This window comes from Manis pentadactyla, chromosome 3 (genome assembly GCF_030020395.1).
Source record: "Manis pentadactyla isolate mManPen7 chromosome 3, mManPen7.hap1, whole genome shotgun sequence".
Taxonomy (NCBI): domain Eukaryota; kingdom Metazoa; phylum Chordata; class Mammalia; order Pholidota; family Manidae; genus Manis; species Manis pentadactyla.
Genome location: NC_080021.1, coordinates 66920339 through 66943443, shown reverse-complemented (window position 1 = coordinate 66943443; position 23105 = coordinate 66920339). Strand labels below are relative to the sequence as shown.

At 40.7% G+C, this 23105-nt stretch overlaps 1 protein-coding gene across 13 annotated transcripts in view; it reads right to left on the bottom strand.

Annotated features, from left to right (window-relative positions):
• The window catches only part of NCOA2 (nuclear receptor coactivator 2), a 298607-nt gene that overhangs the window by 6488 nt on the left and 269014 nt on the right, over positions 1 to 23105 (bottom strand). For all 13 annotated transcript variants that reach the window (XM_036886218.2, XM_036886214.2, XM_036886211.2 and 10 more), the window contains 9 exons: positions 22177 to 22392; positions 19785 to 19914; positions 12576 to 12741; positions 9825 to 10103; positions 8886 to 8963; positions 7247 to 7481; positions 5450 to 5624; positions 4691 to 4889; positions 2484 to 2573 (listed from right to left, as the gene is read on the bottom strand). In XM_036886218.2, the coding sequence (XP_036742113.1) occupies positions 2484 to 2573; positions 4691 to 4889; positions 5450 to 5624; positions 7247 to 7481; positions 8886 to 8963; positions 9825 to 10103; positions 12576 to 12741; positions 19785 to 19914; positions 22177 to 22392 (1568 nt within the window). The remainder of the gene's footprint in view (positions 1 to 2483; positions 2574 to 4690; positions 4890 to 5449; positions 5625 to 7246; positions 7482 to 8885; positions 8964 to 9824; positions 10104 to 12575; positions 12742 to 19784; positions 19915 to 22176; positions 22393 to 23105) is intronic.

The following is a 23105-nucleotide window of genomic DNA, read 5'->3' as shown; positions in this document are numbered from 1 at the left end:
CTTCTGATGGAAAGAACATCCGATGTTTACTGAAAGCTCCCTTTTCTGAGTCTGATGCTAATCTTTCTATTTTAGTTTGATGGGCACCCATCAGGCACCTGGACGTGTGTGAAGGTAAATGCCTCAGTTCTGTCAGCCCACCCTGCCTCCATCTTTGCCTCTCTACTGTGCCCAGCACCAGTTCTGTGATGAGTCGAGCCAGCTTGTGGGGGTCCCTGCATCTCTCAGACTGCTTGAGACACTTTTGTTGTTTCCTTCAGGTAATATATGTACAAGAGGTGGTCCTCCTCCTCTCTGGTGAGATATTCCACCACACACTAGCTGTGTGACCTCAGGTAAATTACCCAGTTCTCTGATATTCCATCTCTTCATCTAAAAGTGTTGGGAAGGTCTAAATATTTATGATGGGCCTGGCATGGTCCCTGATACATCACCAGAGACCACGAGGCTCAGGTAATCTCTCCGGACATGAAGTACCCCAATGCTCCAGGCTGAGGACTCGCTAACATGGGGCTGAATCTCTACTGTGTCCCACAGTGAGTACCCTTCTCCTCCCTCAGGATCTATACAAGGAGAGAACAAAATGAAGTATAGAAGGAGATATTTGTCCTGCTTAGGACTTCTCCAAGGTTACCTGCATAAAAGCCTTAGGAAAGCCTCACAAGAGCTCCTCTGGGGGAGGGGCAGTAGAGTGCAGGGGCCAAGACACACACTTAGGGGTCTGCTGATGTTGTGGGACCTTGGAGAAGTCATTAAACCCCCACACCTCAGACCTACTGCATGAAGTGGGTGGTTTAAATGAGGTAATTTAAGTAAAGCTCTTAGTAGTGAATTAGGCTTGTGGTAAATGTTCAATATATGTTGCTTACTTCTGTAATTTTTAAAAAAGAAGACAATAGGACCATCCAAGGGCTTTCTTTACAGCAGGCAAGTCTTTCTTCTTGGAGATGACATAGCAAGTCCATTTTGGGGGCTCTTGGAAGACAGGAACAGAGGACTGGGCTGCTGGCCTTCCAGGCTGTGCTTCTGAGGGCCTTGTCCCCTACAAAGTGGCTTCCCAGATGCCTGCTCCGATGGAGCCCTGGCCTTGGCCGGCATGGTCACACTGATGGGGGAGGGTGGGAAGTCTGATCCTGTCCTGGATTCAGTGATGGAAATGTGATCCTGGTTCCCAAATTCAAAAGCCCCACTCCCTCCCGCCCTGTCCCCTTCAGATATATGATGTGTTCAGAAGTTAAGCTCTCTGGCACTTTTGGGTTAAAATGGATTCTCCTCTGTGGATGCCTATCATTAATGTCACTGCTCCCTTGGGCAGGACATCCCAGGTTCAAGCCTCTGCTTTCTGCACACAAGCCATTACTGTGTGGCCATGAGCTGTAGAGAGAGACACAGAGGGAGGTAGGACAGTGCTGGCAGTAGGGAAGATGCCAGCCCCGTAACTGGGCTCCAAACCTCAACCGATAGCACATTTACAGTCTACACATGTGGTTGATATGACATATAGTTCACTTTCTGTTTGGCTTACTATATTGGTATATTAACACTTAGATGAGCCGTGTATCTGACATGTTACGTGTGTACAGATAACATCTACAGACAGGACTCCTGCCCACAGACCACTCTGACATGTGTGACTGCGGTTCTTTAAATGAGAAATCACACAGAGAAATTTCCCATTATGTTCTTAAAATGTGGGTCAAATTTATCCTATTATTTAAAAAACTTGAATGCTAATATAAAGAAATCCACCCATGATCCACAATTTTGTAGGAAATTCAACATCAATTCTACATTTTCTCCACTGAGAGAGAACTTTTAACTTAACAGACAGTTGTCTACTCCTAAGGATTACATCCCTTACCTTCAGCACGTCCCTCAAGTCCATTTCCCTGTGTGCCCAACTGCTCATAGGACATTCCTGTAACAGATCTGCTGCTAGGCACACACTTCTGTGGGGTTCTATGTACTAAGCACTCTACTGTTTCAAGATTTGGTTGAACATGGTAATATCACTCTCCTTAGAACACGTGTTTAAGGTAATAAGCAAATAATATACAAGATTGTTGCCAAAACAAAATGAAGTATAGACACTTAGAAAGAATGAACAGACTCAGTTAAGGGAGAAAGAGCAATTTTAAGTTAGTTCATCTTCCTAAACATTTCCATTATGATTCAGAAAAAGCAAAAATAAGTCAAAGTTTGCCCTAACACGACTAATTCATTGCTAGTTTTTTTTGGGCTTTGCTGTAATATCATTCCAGGGCAAAATTAGTGTTCTTAATTCATATACCACTATCAGTGCATTGAAAATGAGTTTAAAGAAACAATTATTCACATAAAACCACTATGTCAGATAAAATTAGGTATTAAAAAAAATCACAAGTATTACAACTATCTTCAATCTACTGGCTGACAAGACATCTGCCAATTTGGCCTATAGAATATTCACCACCCTATTCATAAATTTCTTTGTTGTTTCTTACCCGTGATGCATCTCCCTCCTGCTTAATCATATCCATTCCAGGCAGCTGGCTTGGGAAAAGGTTGCCTCCCCTCAGAGCAGGATCATTAACCTGAGGGTAACAAGACAGGACAGTGCCATATTCAGTGGGGCGTCTCAAAGTGCACTGGGAAACTGTCAGCCATCGACTTTCCTCTTCTTTGTTTTAGGAGGAAGATTACTGGGAAAAATGACTATGTAAAAATGGCCACATCCCTTTGGCTTTCTCCCATGTATATCTTTTGGGGGGAGAATGGAGGAGCATGAAAATAAATACTTGTAATATACTAGCTGCCTTCAAACTTAAATTTTGTTTGCATTCTGTATAGAAATTCTATAGATGGTAATACTAGAAACATTTACATGCCATGATATATTCACTGTTTTGGCTAGCTCGAATTACACTAATGACATATATTTTGGATTTTGAAGTCATCTGAGAGGCTCCTAATATCTTTGTTACTTGGGAAAGTTATTGATCAGCAAGAGCAAGTGTGAATACCCGAACAGTGCTGGATTTTGTGAAACTTCTATGACCACGTGAACTACTTATTAGCATTCATATTCTTTTACAAATGACCAAGTAAATGTACAAATGCTAATATAAGATTGATTTTGTCAGAAGATACATATTACAACTGTATTTTTAGCTTCCAGTTTAATTCTGATATTCAAAAGGCTTAAATCCAAGCAAAAGTTTCAAAGCAATCTGGATTACTAAAAAGGCACCAATTTACTTCCAGGAAGGTTGACTAGGACCCATGCTAGACTAGACCACATCTGCAGCCCTTAAATTGTATGCTTTCTTTAGTAAGCAAATCAGGAACCACTAGTAGCCCATTTTTATAGAAAACTCAACATCAACACTGTATTTTCTCCATTAAAAAGATAAAAGCCTAGATTTAATTTATGGCTGCTTAATTATGTGCTTTTGAGGGCCTTGTCCCCTACAAAGCAGCTTTCCAGATGCCTGCTCTGATGGAGCCCTGGCCTTGGCCAGCATGGTCACACTGAGGGGGCATGGTGGGAGGTCTGATCCTGTTCTGGATTCAGTGATGGAATTAGCCATCATCAATTCAACTCTAGAAGGACAAATTATTACACACATACATAGAGCTTCTTTCTTAAGTTGTAAGGGCCTTTATATTTTCTCATGTATCACTTTGCATTTTCATTAACATCTTTTTATAGAATAAAACATTGAGGCTCTAACATTTACCGAATTTTCATGCAAATTGTGGCTTACCAACACCAGAATTAAATGGACCTAACTAACTTTCAATCTTTTACCGTTCTCACAATTATGATCTAACTGAAATTTCGAGTGTTCTCAATGACTTAGTAAGTCATATAAACTCTCCAGGCCTTATTTTTCTATACATGAAATAAGATTCAGGGTCTTTGCCACATCTATACATTGTGTGAACTACTGAGGCAGTAGAATGCTAAGCATTTTGTGCCCTTTCAAAATAAGATCTTCTGTAAATACAATTTAAAGATTCTTAACCAATATCTTTAACTCTGGACTAGCCCACCACACATTTTTGAACCCTAGGCTGGCTACCTGAGATACTGAATGGTTTGAGTTTCTCTGCCATTAAGTGAGGCTGATGTGTACTTAGGGATGGCAGAACCATTTAAATATTATTCAACACAAAACAGAATTACTACTTAAAAAAAAATGAAAACTGACAGAAAAAAAATGTCATCCACATCCCAACGAAGATAAAGAATAGTTTTTGGAATATGTGTCAGTCTCCCTGCATGAGTGAAGTAAAGGCTAACTGGATGACCTGTGTGACTCCTCCAGTTTCACATTTAGAAAAAAAACAGTTACTAAATTACAAACTCAAAATGAAGCTATTGAAAAAGCACATTCACCACTCCATTTTTAGAGATTCATTTTAGATATTGCTAAATTTCCCGAACAGGAGAAAAATTTAAATGACAATAATTAAGAAATATTTTAAAAGATCCTTGAGCTGTCAGGAATCCTTTCATGTTTATTTCAAAATTAACAAGTATTTCTTTTAATGGTACTAAGACAGGCGAAAGTACAGTTAAAAAAACACTCTTCAAAATTAATGTGGGAGTTGACAGCAGATGTTAGGTACATGGAAAGACAGATTCAAAGCAGAAACAGACAAAAAGTTATGAAGACAGTGGGCTGCTTCTCCCTGGGATGCCCACCTGCTCGGGACCCATGGAGGACAGCCCTGACGTAGGCACAGAGGTCACTGAGGTCATGCTGATCTGTCCTGTCATCTGGTTCATGTTGCTCATCCCACCTGTGTTGGTCGCCATGGATACATTGATATTCATATTATTATTGTACATGCTGGTGTTTGCTTGCTGTCCAAAGTGTGGCGGGGACTGTTGTGAAAACATGCTAAAACATAATGAAAAGATTAAAATGTTAGAGATCTGAGGCACACAGGCAGACAGTGTTCAGCACTTGTTTCTTGGGCATTTACTTCAGAATGATGAAATCGAGGCTGAAAGAACCCGGGATGGGACAGCCAGTGGGTGGCAAGGTTAGACACGGCTCGGGTAACCACTCTCCCCCATTTTCTTAACATGTGAAGGTCTGGAAGTCTGTGTCCCACTTTCATGTCTGCCCTGGACAAGCTTTTTGCTTGGCTGCTTTTAGTCTATGTTCCAATAATGGATGGCTTCTAGGGCACTGACTTCCACAGCTGTTCCGTTCGTAAGTGGTGGGTGGTACCTTCTCAGAAGAGCTCCTTTTACTCTTAGGCAAAAGATACTTGCTAAGCTTTGTAAATTCTAGTACCTTTTTCTCTAAGGAATAGAAACTGATTTACTTAGCAATTTACTTGACATTGCTTGCTTGAGCAAAGAAGTTAAGAAAAATACAGAGAAGATACAGGCAGTCTATAGAAAGATTCCCTGGTGACATTTCTATCAAAGAGATACAGAAATGTGACACACCTGTTTCCACCCATATTCCCCTGTGCCCATCCATTCAGGTCAGAGGCCTGGTAGGCTGGGTTAGCCTGAGACTGCTGCATCATGGGGCTCTGGGTGTGTGTCATCCTGGGCGACATCAGAGGGCTCTGGGGTGTTGCAGCCCCAGCAAAGCCTGGATCAGGTTGCTGACTTATTCCTTAAAAAACAGAACAGAAATCCAAAGGAGATGGTTAGTTTTATTATGCAGACTGGGGGTGGGGGGCAGAGAACATTCAAATTAAATACATACATAAAATTACTTTCAAATACCCATTCATGTGCTGGTTATGTATACATATTTTAAAGACTCCAAACTGGAATAAAATGCATAAAAAAATTGCCACTTTTTGATTCTCTCAAGTAGTTACAGGGGTGCCTACAAACCATCTGAACCATCATGGCAGGAGGTGGAAAGAGAAAATTCCATTTTTTCTCCATAGCTCTCTCCAAATCTAGAAGGTGTCAAATATGTATATTTCTCTTTGACCTGAAATAGCCTTTAAGTTTTTATATATGACAATTGGATTGTTTAAAGTTTAAATTTGATTAAAATCCATTTATGTATAAAAAAGTCTACATATTTGAGTAATTCTTTATTGAATTAACTCAAGTCTTTCTATGATGACATCAGTGCACTTTAAAAAGTAAGAGTTGCATTCTTGATTAGCTTATTTTTCTCTTTATAAAGGGCTCTATGCTACTTTAGTGCTTTCCAAGTCAGCAAGAATAAGAAAAAAAAAATCAACGTAAGCTTCTTGTTCAGTTTAGAAGCAAATGGTTTTATACTGAAAGGAAAGGAAGAACTTTCAGAAGACCTTTCTAAATCATCAAAAAGGAAATACAGGACAAGAGCCTGGAAACAAAGGAGGCATCTTCTTAACAAATTTCAGGAATAACATAACGTAAGTACCTTTTTACCTAAAAGATGTATAAAACATGCATATTTAATTCTTAAATTAGCCATAAAAGAAATGTTTAAGATCACACAGGAAAAAAACCGCACTCTCTCTCTGTTCCTTTAAAAAAACAGGAGACATGAATTTAAGCTCCACAAAGACTTGAGTGTTATTTATAGATAACTCTGGCAAAAGGCAGGGAAAGTCATTTTGAATATTAACATTGATGTAAGCACTTACTTTTATCAATAATTTAACTATTAACTGAACATGACATGTACACAAATATTAGTGTTTATGACATTACATAGTTGTCTCTAAGACTGACATTAAATAACAAATAAATATGAAGAAAACTAATAGGTCTTTCATTGTGGTTTTACACAGCACTTCTTAAGAATTATCTATTCACTAAAGATTTGGTATAATCTTTATTCTTCAAAAGTTACAGAATCTCTCTAATATTTACACCTATATATCTATTGATTTGTTTGAATCAGACTCAGAGGTTTTCAAATATAAATATATACATATGCATCCTTGTTTACAGACATTGACATAAACATATATTCATACTCATTCACACACGACTGCAGAATGCACACTACACACTATGCACACACACTTACTTCGGTCATTCTTAAAGTAAGACCTACACTCAGAGAAAAGGTGGTACCTGAGCTGAGAGGCTGGAAGGTACTGTGCTGGACCTGGGGACTCCTGACGGGCCCCAACTGTCCTCCCAGGTTTCCTATCATTCCCTGGTTAGCCAGATTCATCTGGGAGCCATGCAAAGAGCTGTGAGAGAGGAGCTGTGACCCAGGACTGGGGGACACTGGGGAGAAAGGACTGGTGAGAGGTGGTGGGGATGTAAGTCCAGTACCGTAGTTTGAAGGAAATGGAAACTGCTGTGCATTTGCCTGGGGAATCCGGGGGTTGCTCATAGTTGCTGGCATGCCACTAGGAGCCACCATGCTGGATGTCATATTTAACCCTTGTCCTCGCATCATCAGAGTTCGTTGCTGAACTTGCTGTTGCTGATGCATTTGCCTCTGTCGAAGATGCTGGTTCAGGATTTCCCTCTGTCTTTGGGCCAGCATCTGGGCATTAATAGGTGCCTGAAATGGGCAATGATATATGGAGGCAAACATTTAGACACAGACTGAGAAACAAACGGTGTATTAGAAACAGGATAACAAATAGTACTGTCTCATGCAAAATTATTTGGAAAAGAAAATTCCAAGGGAAGAGCATTTTAGAGTTGAACAACTGGTGGTTGAGAATGTGAGCTTCCAAGTTCCACAGGGATGATGATTACTCTGAAACTCTGCAGTGACTTACACAGGTAAGTTCAATGTTGGTATCAGTTAACTTGCACTCATTGTGAGAAGGCATGGTTAACTGAAGGACCTTTTAATACCACCAGTCCTAACTGAAAGACTGATATAAAGCTTGAGGATAGCAGTTTAGAGTCTCATTCAAGGGACATTCAAGTCTAGAGGGAAAGCAAATCAACTGTAACAAAAGGTGGCTTGAGGCACTTCAGAAAAGGCTGAACAGTAGCAGAAGAAAGTGGGAATGTAGAGAGAGGGAGGGTGACAGCAACATACAAAAAGGCCAGGACAGAATGGGAGGGAGCAAAGGGGGGATGGGGCAAGGGAAGGGTGGCGGGCGCTCACTGCCAAGTGGGATAAGGCCCTTCAGGGTCCTAGCAATACACGGTCTGCAGTCATTATTCCTGGGTTCCTTATCTGTGAATTTGCCTACTTGTTAACATTTATTTTAACCCTAAAAGCAGTGTGTACAGCACTGTTATCATTTATGGGCATGTGCAGAGTGGTGATAGACTTGAGATGCCCAACGTGCACATTCCCACCCGAGGGGGTAACAAGATGGTGTGCTGCCATCTTCCAGCTGTCACATTGTAAGCGAGTGTCCTTTCTGGGGCCTATTTAGTTTCACATTTTCCACCATTTTGGGCTCTTTGTTGGTGATTTCTCTGTTTCCAATGGCCCCAAGCATAGAGCTGAGGTGCTGTCTGGTGTTCGTAAGCACAAGATGCTGTGAGATGCCTTACGGAGAAAATACGTGTCAGATGAGCTTCCACACATGAGGTGTAGTGCTGCTGGCTGTGAGCTTAATGTTAATGAATCAGGAGTGTATCAGTAAGGTGTCTTCAAACAGAAACACGAATGAACAAGGGTATGTATTGATAGACTGAAGAAAATGTTATGATCAGAGGCTGGCAGGACCCATACCTTCCATTTAGCAATGGTTCAACATCACTAATTCAGTGTTTACAGTCATAGAACATGACAAACGCGAATAATGAGAATCAACTGTACTTGGCAATGATCAGGAGGGAACTACAAAAGCCACAGCCTGGACAGATAAGTGAGTGACATTTCAGATGTGTCGTATCGATCTGGGTCTCCAGCCTTGGTGAGGGATGTCAGGGAGGGAGACATGAAGAGAGGAGTTCCATGGGGCCACTGAACGCTCACAGCTGGTCGGCTTCTTACCTGTGTTGGCACTCCAGGCCTCAGGGTCAAGTTCACATTTGAGACATTGCTGATTTGATTCATAAGTGGCTGACGATTCTAAATGCAAACATATGGGAATCAACACATCTTTAAACAGAATATATTTTATTTCAAAACACCCTCCTCAAGAACTCGCATGCCCCAGCCCCGCCTCTGCATGCTGCTGGTACTAAAACCACATGGTTTGCAGCTGACTTCCCTTGTCAACTAGTTATCGGTGGTTTCATATTGTAACAGAAATTATTTTGGACTATTTGGAAAACATACTATTTGTAAGAGAGAATGGAAGTAGAATGATCACAAAAGGCGGCCAAGAGGAAGACTGGAAAAAACGCAAGGACTCATCACTCATAAAAATGAGAGGAAATTTTAAAGCCTGCAACAGTATTATATTCTGTTTTACAGGAATCTGTCTGGGTTTGTTTCAGTGAGAACACATTTTCTTGAGCTGAACAGGTATTCCATTAGGCAGCTTCACTCTGTGCCAATTCAGCTAGTAGTGACTGTTGTTGTAATGAGATGGGACTGATGACAGGGGTCCCCGCTGCCCTGAGTACTCACTCTCAGCTAGAAACACTGCCAGGCCCTGTATACGTACCACCCCATACCGTACAACAACCCATTTTACAGACATGACGATCGAGGCTCGGAGAGCTCGATTTAGTGAAGGATAGAGCTGGGAAATAAAAGGCTCTGTGCTGGAGTGGAGTTTGTTGGGGAGAAAGAAGAAAGGAAGGAAGGAAAGTAGAAAGGAAATGAAAATTGTAGGATCATCTTGGAAAGGTTTTCATCCTCTTGGAGGGATGGAATGAGATTTAAGCTCCCCATAAGGACCCACAATTATTGCTCCATCTCTGTCCATCTTTCCTGTCCCCTCCCACTGCCACCCCAGCTGTCCAGGCCCTGATGATGGTGTACCTGCTGTGCTTGGAGGCGGTGCTGCAGCTGAAGTCTCAGTTGATTTGGTTGGTTCTGTACCAGGCCCGTGGGCCTGAGGCCTGGCCTGGGCTGCATACGGAGTGTGGCATAACTGGGCCGCTGTCCCATGGTGTGAAAGTTTGGATCTTGTAGGGGACTATAGCTACCCTGGGCCATTTGTGCCTGAGATGCATACTGCTGTGGGAAAACAGGGGCCTTCTGCTCCAGCATGATGTTGGAATCCTGACTTGAGAACTGCTCCGGATCTACTGCCTGGCTCTGCAGATAAAGCCCCCAGATAACCAACACATAAATGAAGGCACCCAACATAACAGAGTAAGGCTGATTTCTCTGACTGTCATAGATTTGTACTTTTTGTATCATATTCATTTACTACACAAAGGTACTCTTAGCTTGAGTCCACTTTTCTTCTTAGAAAATGCCTCTGCTCAATAGATCCAGTTACTTGAGGAAAGCAGCAGGTCGGCCGACTTCCAAGGGAAGGGAAAAACGGGCCCTGACTATGGAACAACTCCTACTCACTCCACCAATCAGAGGCTGACCTGGCCTTTAACATGCAGATGTCCCCAGAAGTACTAAGTTTTTTGATTGGTTATTCATACCTGTATAAATCATTTTAATTGGGCAACCACCTTGGTACCTAGCTGGGATCAGCCATGTTGCCTACCCACCACCATTATTCCCATTTTGCGGATAACTGAGAGTTGGAGGTGTGAAGCAAATTCCCACAAGCCCACCTGGCTAGTAAACAGTGGGTCTTAATCCAGTTTGTGATTTAGGACCTGAGCTCCTCAGCAGTGTGATACATTGCCTTTATTTAACTGTTTTCTGTGGCTGTAGAATGCCCTAGATGCTCCCAACTTGCCACCACCCTACTGCCTGTGAGACTTACTTAGTATGTTTATCATTCTTGATTTCTTAGGGCTACCTTATCTATCTGGGTCACAACGGGGCAGGTGTAGAAAATCCAGGGCTCCACCAAAGGCGGAACACAGACCCAGTGGCCCTAGGCGGCTACGCAGAGCAGAAAGGTGCACCTGACTAATTCGCCTCCTCCTTTGCCTACTTCTAGAAGTAGGTGCTACAAACCTGATATATAGGAAGGAAGGAAGGACCCAACAGCAAAACATCTCTCAGGTTTTCTTTAGCCTGGTGACACCCTAGGCCTCCCTTAAACCAGTCTACCCACGTTAGAACAGGGGCCTGGAGAGGCCCAGACTACCTCTCCATGACCATTTGAAAAATGTGGGGAAAACCATTGTTAAGTACTGCTCTAACTACATTCACAAAACTATCTCAGAACTTTAAATATTTGCCCATCTTTAACAGAAAAAATTCTATTAGGTAATTTCCATTTTTAAAGAAAACACAAAGTTCATTTGTATTCCACATTTCCCTGACTCTACCTAATAACCATATTTCTACAATTCAGTTTAATATATTATAATTATGATGGATTTGATGAGATGAAATAGAAGTAAAATAAATAAATGAAAAAAAAAGACTAAAAATATTAAACAACACCAGTTTTTATAAAAACAATGCTACAAGTTACTCAGTAACCGCAAGGATCATATTTTAAATGTCACTTACACAAAACTCAAGGATAACAATACTCAACGTTAAACTCTAACTACCACTAAAGGCAAAGCAAACCAGACACACAGGAAGTATTTAAATGCCATTTTCCTTTCTTGATTTATTTCAGGTTAAATCACATAACCTCAAGTCATTTCTTTCCATTCTGCTGTTCTCAAAATGAATCGACAAGTCTTAACTCCCACTCTGTCTGCTGAACTGTGGGAATTCTGACAAGACGATTTCTAGTGCTGCACCGAAGTCTCAGTGAGTCTGCACCATCACTTTCACAGACCCTTAGGACACGTCATCTGTTCAAGAAGTAGACTGGACCCTAGGAGGTACTTTTTAGCGATAAGAAATAAAGGTGATTCAGGCTGAGGAGAAAGGAAGACAGTGACAAGACTATGAGAGTTTTTCCTAGGTTACTCTTTATGTAGTAAAGGAGGATGTCTGCTTCATACAAACTTGGCCAGATTCAGAAAGTATTATGTTACTTCATGAGACTATGTTAGGTTATTTATTATACTATTGCTATAAAGTACTCTTAAAGCAGAGAATTACTTTAAGTAAACAACTAGTTATCAGGAGGAGGAAAGCTAAATAAGCACAGTAAGATGGGTTAACTTCTTTATATTTCCATTATCCCCAATATTATTGGGGGTTAAACCCACACAAAGGTTAAAATGAGTACCGAATTGCAGCTACCTCTCAAATGACTTCTGCTAACTTAGATGCAAAGTATTCTTTTAGCAAAAATAGCTTCCTATGACTAGCCCACAAACATAAGATTAATATGGTGATTGTGGACACTGGTTTTTTAGATGAAAGAGCTCTAGGTTGCTTGGGCAGTAACACTCCATCCTTGGTTTCTCTGCTCTCTGCTCATGGCATATCCTCCCTGTCCTTCTGTGACTGAACTTTAAGTCCAGTCTTTCAGCTCAACAATCCAAACTAATGGTCAATCTCAGTGCTTCCCACTCACGGGCAAAAGTTTATGTGGGAGTAAGAAGGATGAAAACAGAGCTGGCTTGTTATGAGGTAACAAAGTATTCTAAAAAGCCGACCACAGATTATCTCTTAAGAAAAGACAGTGGGGATCTTCGTGACAGTGAGAAGGCTCGGCCCCTGCCAGCTTCCCTCTGTGTGTACCTGGCTGACCAGTTCGGGTATTCCCAAAGCTCTGTCGATCTCCTCCAGGCCATCGAAATTCCGCAAGGCCAGGTAGAGCTGGTCCAAGAGAGCTCCTTCATCACTTGGAGACTCTGCCGCAGGATGTGGGCACAGCAAGTCATCTGGAGAGCTGCCAAATGGTTGCCTGCAAAGAGACAGACTTCATCCTGGGCCGTGGAAAAGCTAGCTGATTAGAGAATATTTTTTTCCTTAAAGACAAAAGTATCAGTTGACTCCCAAGGTCTCTGCAGTACAATACTGTACTGGCTGGACAAAGAACAAAAGGAAAACTCAAAGTAATAGATAAACTTCATAAAGGACCTCGTACAGGTCAAACACAAATTTAGGCATCTGATGTATGATTTTTTTATTTCTATCACCCCCACTTTAAAGCTGGCAAAGCTGAGCCTCAGAGAGGTGAAACTACTTGTTAGGGACCATACAGACCGACACTGCATACTCAGGATTCCAACACAGACCTATTTGATTCCAGAGCCCACCCGACCAACCATATTTCCACAAATCTACACTGATACATCAAACACATACATATGTTTACCTTGCACTGAAGTAATCAAAGGCCTTTTCTGAACTTCAGTAGAAAAGGCTAATTGACTGAAAAGTCTTATTTTACACAAGGCTGTGATGGCCCACTTGGGAGAGACTAGAGATCTCTAAGTGTAAAAGCTACGTTAATTCTGTGGGACTTGGCTGTTGCTGGACTAAACTTGGCTGGACTAACAGGAAACTTCTTACTCATGCATATGCAGGACTTTTAAACATTTATTAAAGCCCACAAGAAGTGTGTGGCTATTAGCCTTTTGGAGTTAGGCAAGAAAGTAGATCATGAATATGCAAATGATATTTGTTATTATATACAGTAATAGGTGACAGAGAAACAGTAACACTAAACTCCATGGTATACAAAAATCCCACAATTTAAATTAAATGAAAAATTGGGGAAGCTTTTCAAAAGAGCTTCTGAGTTGCTTTAATACCAAAAGTGGAAATGATACTTGTATTTTTCCCCAACAGTCTAACTTGTACTCTTAGAGTTATTTTATGACATTTTGGAGAAAATAAAAGTTCACAGGTAAATAACTTCATTCTTAAGAAGTGAGAATAGATTCACTGAAGGATGAAGTTACCCAACTAACCTATGTAATGCCCTGTTTTTTTAAAGACAGCTTAATATGTCACTCTGAAGCTAACAATTAATTTCAAACAGTTCTAATACAGTGCACTGAAAAACCACCTTTCCATTTATCCCTAGTCACTTGGAAGGAACATCACCCAGGTAAGTGCACCCTTACTGACACAGCTCACCTGTTGTCCCACATTCCCACTGCCGCTGAGTTGTGGCCACCCGGCAGTGCAGCTGCAGCCACAAGCCAAGTGTGCCACGTCCTGCAGCCGGTGCCCCGCAGCTGGTGCCCTTCACTGTGCCCGTGTTGCTAGAAGCCTCTGCCTATGCTCTCAGGGCCTGTGCTCTTGTGCTGGGGCTCTTTCCGCCCCTCCCTCTCCTCCCCACCGTGGCCTTCACTCTCAGTAAGATGCCATGCACTGGAAACGCTTGTTCAAGCCCGTCCCTGCCTCCCCACCCACACTCTCCCAGAATTAATTTTTAAACACAATTGTGATCAGGACACTCTACTACCGCTGCTCTTAGGAAGTGGGAGGAAGATGCAGAAAAGTAGCAACAAGAAGGAGAAAAACCACAAAACAGCATGTCACAGAAGCAAAAAGATAAGGAAATTCCCCAAAGAGGAGTGGCCAACATTTGGATGTGGTAAGTTTCATGGGAAAAAAAAAAAAAAAGTTCAAGTCAGTCAAGAGTGGATGTCTTCTGTTTACCAAAACTCTCTTAAGCCTGAGACTTCATTCCCCCAAAATGCTAGTTAAGCGAGGCATTAAAGTACTTTCCTTGTCTAGCTCTAGTTCATGATTTTGTTTCTTCAGAAGCTTCATTCCTACACAGACAGAAGCCTCCAGCCCAGATCCCTCCACCGATGAGCGGCCAAGTGTACCTTTCCCGTGAGCTCTAGCAAGGCTGCAGGGGCTCCACGTGAAGCCAGAGACCCCCAGTCCTGCATGTGGCTGAAACCCAGCTCAGAAGGAAGGTGCGCAGCCGTTCAGACCTTTGCCAGACAACCCCACCCAAGGAAAGACACATGCAAATGCTTCAAACAAAACAACAACAAACTAATGCAAATGTTCATTTCATTTAAACAATTTCCTACATAATAAAAGAACTCATTTTTGTTACATGCTTTTTTCCACCCTTTTTAAATTAAAAAACCAAACTAATGCATGACAGATTGAAAAGTAGAATAGTGCCTCCTAGCCTGTGTGCTCTGGTCAAGACCCTCTTAACTTAAATCAAGCTGGGGCTCTCCTGGAACCTTCCAGCTTACAGTCTCTCTCGGATTCTCCTAATATGATGCTGTCAGGTGCCTTTTCCCAAAACGCACTTTACCGAGCTGACTCCAAATTTCTTACTTCAGCTGTCCCAGGAAAACATCCAAGTTCCTGGGACAGGGTGGTGGTGGTGTAATTCTAGGACACACACACTTTGGTAAGGCCTAACCTTTCCAAACTTAATGCCCACAACTTCCCTGGGAGTCCCAGCAACCCTGGGCATTTGATCTTTCCTCAAAAGCATGCCACTCCATGCTCTCCCTCCAAGATTCTGCCTTCCCATCAGGCCTTGGTGTATCTCCTTCACAGCTACCCTCAACGACTCCCTATTCTCCTCTAAATTCTTAGTGTGCTACACTGAACAGATAGTGGCATTTATGTTAAAAACATCAACTTTAGATTGTGCCCATGAGGACATCTTAAATCGCTTTGTTGGCCCAGCACCTGAACACATAGGTTCAAAGTTTCTAGTTGATGGAAATAAAAGATTCCTAATCTAGCCAGAATATCATATTTCATACTCAGAAAAATACCCTGCACTGTGGCTTGGTATTATAAATTTGAGCATAATATGTGTTATATCATTTCCCTTAGAGATGTCAGAGCATAGTTGGCTTAGTGGAAAAATACTGATCCAGACTTCTAATCCCAACTTTATAAATGGCTGCCAACATAATGAAGAAATTATTTCCCTACATTTTGGGCAATGACAATTACAGTTACAGTCTAGATGGTGTCTGACAGACAAACACAGTATTAAGGATGAAATTCAGAGGGATAAAGGGAAGAACACGCACATGCCCTGAGCCAGTGCAAAATGATAAGCAATAAACTAGAAGAGAGATTTATCATTGAAACTCATTTCTTGAAATTTACACTTTTATTTTAGACTAGGAAGACATTAAGAATGGCGATAAGAAGGGGAGTAAGGTCAATTCTGAGCTCTTGTTTGAGAAGCCATATCACTGCCATCATGTTTTATGTGTATTTTCAAAATTCTGCAAAGCAGTAGCAGCGACTACATGATGTGAAACAGTCAACAAAAGAAACTTCGCTCTCGAAGACATTTCAAACAAGAAAACCAAAATAACTTTTAAGTTTTGAAATTAATGGGAAAGCAAGTCTTTGATGAAAGGCAGCTACTATTTCAAGAGAAAATAGATCACTTTTATAAATCCAACAAATCTTCAAAAAATTATCTATAAATCCTGGGCTATCTTTCTAAAGCATCTCTTTTACATACCAGATAAATGAAGGAGAAGAAAAACCAGAACGGAACTACAGAAAATGGAAATTCAGCTATAATAAAGGGGCATGAGGATATGTTAGAGACTTAAGGGCTAAACTACTGTCTTTTTGAAAAGTGCACATAAACTAATGCCGGGTAAATAAAACAGCAAAAACTTGTTTCTAAATAGGAATTTAAAAATGCACTGCTTTCCTTTTATTTCAAGAGAGACATAGTTAGAATCTTTGTTATCCTTCTGGATTTCTGTGACAATAAGTTACTATACAGTTGGCCATAAATTTCTTCCAAGCTGATTTAAAATAGAAGCGGGGTAACTGACTGGAAAAACTGAAATAACATTAGAAGTGGTGAAAATGTTTGGTTTTGCCTACACAGTTCTTACACAGAGAAAACTGACCAGACAGTAGCCAAAGCACCAACAGAACAGGGGCGATGCTGAGCCCCAGAAACTTGCAAGGCGACCTTACCAAGCTTGCCCTCTGATGGGAAGCCGTGTGCAATCGAACTCTTCCATTTCTGTGTTAACAGACCTGTCATCTGTTTGGGCAACAGTGAAAATCCTAACTTTGGGCCTAGTTTTCCATAAAATTAATCTTTAACATTTCATCCAAAAACAACTATCAGATGCTAGATTTAGTTATTGTACTATGTTTTTAATATGTGCAAGTTTCCATGGCAATGGTGGTGGATTTTTTTTTTTTGCAATGGTGGATTTTTAACACATCAAATAAACATATTTAGAAAAAGCCTAATACTCACTGACACCATGAAATTAATTTCAAAGAGTTGAAAGGATCCCAAAAAAGTACTGCCTCCAAGTAGGACTATACTGGTTATTTACATGATGCTCTCTTTCCAGTGATAGAGGCTACCTGCTGCCCTTGGCAGCTGATCCAGGGAGAGCCAGAGTGACTGACTGCAGTGTTCCTGCCTGTCCCTCCACAGCCTCATTCCTACACAAGGTGCAGTGGGAGGACCAGCGGGCTTGCTAGGAATACAGAATCCTCGGCCCTACCCCTACCTGCCTTTTAGTGAGACCCCAGAGGGGTTTCATAGGCACAGCGGGGTTTGAAAACACTAGCTTCTCCCTGTAAATGAACCTAACACAGCTGGCAAGACACCTCCTTTATTTCCCTAGGACAGTATTAAGCAGTCTCCTAATCTTTTTTCAGTGAAATAACTAGCTCCCAACTTTTTTTCCCACTTGCTCTATTGCTGGGCTCATAGTCATCTTCTGTTAATTTTGGTTTTTCAAAAACTTGATGGAATCTTCTGAATCCTTCATTACTCCCTTAATACAGAGAAGGGAACATGGATACCACGTGGCAGTTCTGAGCTGTACAATGCCAGCTGTGACAAAAGCATTATATCCCAGAATAAGAGTCACTGAAACCTCTGTATTTTAAAAAACAAGTCAGACACTCTGGAAATGTATTCTGCCCTTATGAAATTTCAGAAACCCTGCTACCTTTCATCACTTGTGAATTTGATAAAGAACACTACATAATTTTAGACTAAAATAATCCCTGAAAGATAAATCGTTCAGCCTACAGGGAGGTCCTCACTGAGCCTGACCCCAACTCTTCACAATGAGCCCCAAGGCCAAATTTCTACAGTTTAAGTTTCTAACAAGTTTACTCCCTGGAAAACACTGCCTGTGTCCTTTAAGTTCCCACAATGCCTCTTTCTTAGGCTCCCAACTCTCCCTGCCCTGGATGCCCTTTGCCCACCCACCAGCCTGGCAGAGCAATCACTCAGGCCTTTAAGGGCACCTGCACAACTTCTGCTTCTGGTACTCTGCTAAAAAACAGTGAGATCATGCACATTGGTGATGTTGGCTTTGCAGGGAATAATGGAACTCTCAAAGAGAAAAAACAACACAAAGCAAAACAAAACCCATCTAGGAGCTCAAACTCAAGCACCCTGTGAGCCACTGGTGACAGATGTGTTTTTATCCATAAACAGAAGAGAGCTGGGGCTTTGTTCCACAGCAAGTATGAGAGCTCATTTCAGACTGTGGGATTGAATTGAGGGGACCTGGGGCAGACCCAGAGGAGTAGTGACCCCCACCCTTGGCAAGAGACCATCACAAATTCTTTCTCTTAAGTAAAGGGTCCTTGATTTTGACCCCAGACATTTCATTGACCAAGAAGAACCAGGAACTCCCACTTGAGGGAAGATTACCAAAATACTCAGGGGACCAGGCCATCGTGAGTAAGAGTCAATCACTGGATTTAGAACTTCAAGAAATGTAGATATTGGAATTATCAGATAAAGAAATTTAGAAGATGATGGGTGTAATGTTTAAAGATATAAAGATGGAATCACAAAAATAAGCAAACAGTAAGAGTCTATGAAAAATGACCAGGCAAATACAACTTTAGAAGTGAAAAATATAATTGGATTAAACATAGCTAAGAGATAATTAATGAACTAGAACACAGATATGAATAAATTACCCTGAATGCAGTACAGTGAGACAAGGAGATGGAAAATACATGGATTAAGACACATGGAGGATAGGATTTGAAATTAACTAATGTAGAAAGAGAAAGTGTAATATTTGTCTTACTAGAATTCCAGAAAGAAAGAATAGAGTAGATAGAGGAGGGGCAGTATATAAAGAGATAGTGGCTAAAAACATTCCAGAATTGATGGAAAAAAAATGCACAACATATATCAAATGCCAAGCAGTATAAATAAATCTACACATAGACACTCTGTGGTGAAGCTAAAATGCAGAAAATACCAGGATATTTCAAAAGCAATTAGAGAAAAGATCACTGCTACAAAGCAACAAAAATTATTACACTGATATACAGAACCAAAAGAAAAAAACCCTCAATCAAACTTGATCATATACCACTTCCTTTTTCAAAAAGCTTTTTCAACAGCTTAATGAAAAAGTCTGAATTCTCCAGAGTTTGGTAGTTCAGAGCCTCTATAAATCCACCATTGTTAATCTACTGTTCCAGCCATATCTTCTGATACTGCCTTTAATTTAAAATTTTTTATGTGGTAAAATATACATAACACTAGACTATTCTCTTTCCCCTACATACACTGTGTTGCTCCTGTAACATGTAGGCCCCTGATTAAGCTGCTTTTGCCATCTAGACTGGCTTCCTGTCATCTCTGTCTCCTGAAATGACACCTTTTCTTCAAGACTCTGAAGCTTTGCCCAGTCAACCCACTTGGATATCTCTTAAAATACGGTTTACTTCTCTTAGGGCATATGAATACAAATACGAACTACAAATTGCACACTGCCTCACTACAGTTTTTGGTGTGCATGTCTTATTTTCCAACCAAATCTTAACTTCTTTAAAAGCACATGCTACGTCTAACTGATTTTTGGATTTCCCTCCCCCTTGTACCCCTTGCCCAGTAGATGATATAGTTTAAAGACATGAAGATTGGTCAGTACCAACTGTTGAAAAAGAAAAGGCACAGGACTAAAATAATTTACAGAACCCCTTGAACCACTGCTCTCTTGGCCTTCCTTGGCACTCGGGACTCACCTGTTTTGGCTGGCAAAAGATGCCTGGTCTATAGGCAGGATGCTTTCGGGCCACGGGGCAGTCTGATTTGGAGGAGCTTGTTGTTGGCTGTACTGAGGTCCTCCCATATTCATCTCCAATTCAGACGGCCCTAAAAAGAAGACAAATAATCAAAAAATCATATAGCCTGCAATCAGGAAAGTGTCTATTTCTACTATAAAAGGAAATACCTGGTTTACAGAAAATGGAAAAGATAGAAGCAATAATAATTAGGTGAAAATGTGGGACAGAATTTTTGTTTTGAAACAGAAATAAAGGCAATAAATATCAAGGCTAATCATCCACTTTAGGGAATATCTCGAGCAGCAGTTCTGAACCTCTTACACTTAGGACCCTTTATATTTCTTTAAAAAAAAAGCTTTTGTTTATGTGGATTATATGTTACTGATACTTACTGTACTGGCAATTAAAATTGGGAAGTAGAAAAAATAATGATGAATTTATTTAAAAATCATCACAATAAATCCACTAAATATAAATAAAAGTTTTGAATAGAAATCGGAAAAAACCTTTTACTGGCATTGTTTTAGATTTTTGCAAATCACTTTAATATCTGGATTGATAGAAGACAGCCAGAATCTCCTATTGGCTTCCACATTCCATCTATTATGATATCACAGTTTGCAACTTGTAGAACTCTACTGTACACAGAGAGAAAAGGCATATATTGTTTTACTTATGCAAACAGTTTTGGTCTTACAGACCCCTGGAAAAGCCATCAGAGTTCTGGACCATACTTTTGAGAAGTGCTGGTCTAGACCACTTACTCCTAAACTTAACTGTACTTCAGTTACTCTTCCACCAGAGTAAGGGTGGAGCACAGAGGAGGCCCAGACAACTCAGCTGTGTTTCCTTTTTAGAAGTTCTTTTTAGAGTTCTAAAGCTAATGGACAGCTCTAAAAACTCCAGTGAGTTTTTTAATGATTTTATTGTTTTCTTTATTTGTAATCCTGTCTTCTGTTTCAATATGTAATTTTTCATTGGGTTCATGGCTTTTTGAGTCTATTATAAATTGGAGAAATTCAACTATACCATAAAGCTTATCAAGCCATATTTCAAACTCAAAAGCCTGGTGAAGTGCCCTTCAGTGTAGAAAGACTGAGGATCAGTTAAATTTCTGGATATAAGGGATTTGTTATTATGATTTTTGAATAAATGAATATTTCAAAAACTTCCCAATTTAATTCTGCATGGAAATCTGGTCATTTTTAGCATTTTTCACACAAGCCTCAAATGATATGAATTTATGCTTGGGAGACACTCATTAACTTGAGGTACATTCTCTGTAGAAAGGCCATGTGAATGTCATCTTTCAGAAACAGTAAGCCAAAATGTGCTGAGCAATTAAACAGCTAGGTAAGAAAATTGATGCCAGACCCAGGATGAGAATTCTACACTATCATGTCAAAACAATGCTGGCATCTTTCTGTTAATGATTTAGGTCTTACTAATTGTGTGGTATCTAAGCATATGAAGAAGTACATAAACATTAACTTATCTGAACTGTGTTAATGTGCAAGAGGAAGATTAATATGTCAATGATTAAGAAAACTCGAGTATGAGTTACACAGACTATTTTTTAAAATAATGGCTTTATTACCTCACATGCCATACAGTTCACCCATTTAAATTCAGTGGGTTTTGGTATATTTGCAGAGCTGTACAAGCATCATGACAATAAGTTTACATTTTCATACCCCTCAAAAAAAGAAACTCTATGTTCATTAGGAGTCACCTCATTTCTCCCACAACCTTAGTTTCAGGCAACCACTAAGCTACTTTCTTTCTCTACAGATTTGCCTATTCTGGACATTTCTCATAAATGGTAGCATGCAACGTATCAGACCATTAACCTTAATAACATGTGAACTGTATCCAGGGAGAATTCTAGTGATTCTTACATGAGATGTTCTATAAGACCTTGAAGCTTCGGTGAGGATCTGGGAAAGTTTGGATGCACAGTCTAGGGTAGTGGCCCAGGGATCTGCATTTTAAGTCCTGAAAGAATTCTGATGACCCAGAGTTAGGAACCACTGCTGTATCACTGAAATACTTCTTTAAATTATCATATATATAACATCCATAGCATGACGCTCTAATTTGCTCCCCCCAGAAGTTGAATATTGAAAATAAAACATCACAAAGGTAGTTGGCTCCCATATGCAACTGGAAAACCTATGAGAGTCTATGGTTCTATACAGAGTCCAGCAAAATCCCACTTATGATAGCTGGCCATGGGGGTTAACTTACCTAAGATGCAAATTAGGAGCATGTCTTGAAAGAACTTATGGCCCTATTAGTCCCTTCTAAGAAAGAATAAACATTAAAAGCCAGAGCACTGGCACTACCTTACCTATATTCATGACCTGAGACTGAAGCATCTGTCTTTGGCCAGGTTGGCTGTTGGGTCTCATGGGGATGCTGGCTGTTGGGTTCCGAATCATACCTCCTTGGATGGGCCGGTTCATGGCACTGGTGGTCGCAGCACAGGTGACTCTCACAGCAGAACTCTGTGGTGGCCATTCCCCAGATGGCATAGCGGGCCGGGCAGCATTACTACCAATCATTCCTGCAGGCAAGCCAAGGACAACTGAGAAATAGAGTAACTGAAACCATATTCAGCATGTATGAACACCAGAAGGCCTTACTCTGTACAAGACAATCACTCTGTGATACAGTTAGCCCAGGGCTATTGCCCTCACTGGGACAGGCGTGGGCCCTTGGCTAAGAAGTAAGAATGGGCAATTACTACAAAGTTTTCACACCATGAACTTGCCACTCTTTATAGTTCGGAAAAGCTGTTAAAATTGTTCCCATATGTAGTTAGAAACAGGTGCCGTGGCGTGTGGATAACCCCTACTTCCTTCCTCAGGAAGTGAATCACATGCTAGCTGATACACACGTCAATGCTTTACTTTCCAAAAGGGAGGTGAGGCTAAGAGGAACAAGGTGAAGACTGATAATCAATACTCTCACTATAAACTAATATCATAGACAGTATTCTGTAAAGCCTATCCCAGACTTCTAAATCCTGGAAATCATTTCAGAGTATTATAATTTGTTAGTTACAAAATTGACCAAGGTGTCTCTGAAGCATGGAGATCTCACAACTGTTCTTTATAGCCATGACAGGAGCTCCTACTACTTCAATATACCTGACAAAAATCCTTTCCTACTTGAGATAGTAAGAGTTATCTGACCACACACACCAGTAAGAGCAGAACACTGCCAACCAAGCAGGATAGACCTCTTTGCTCTGTCTGGTCTGGCCATTGGAGATGC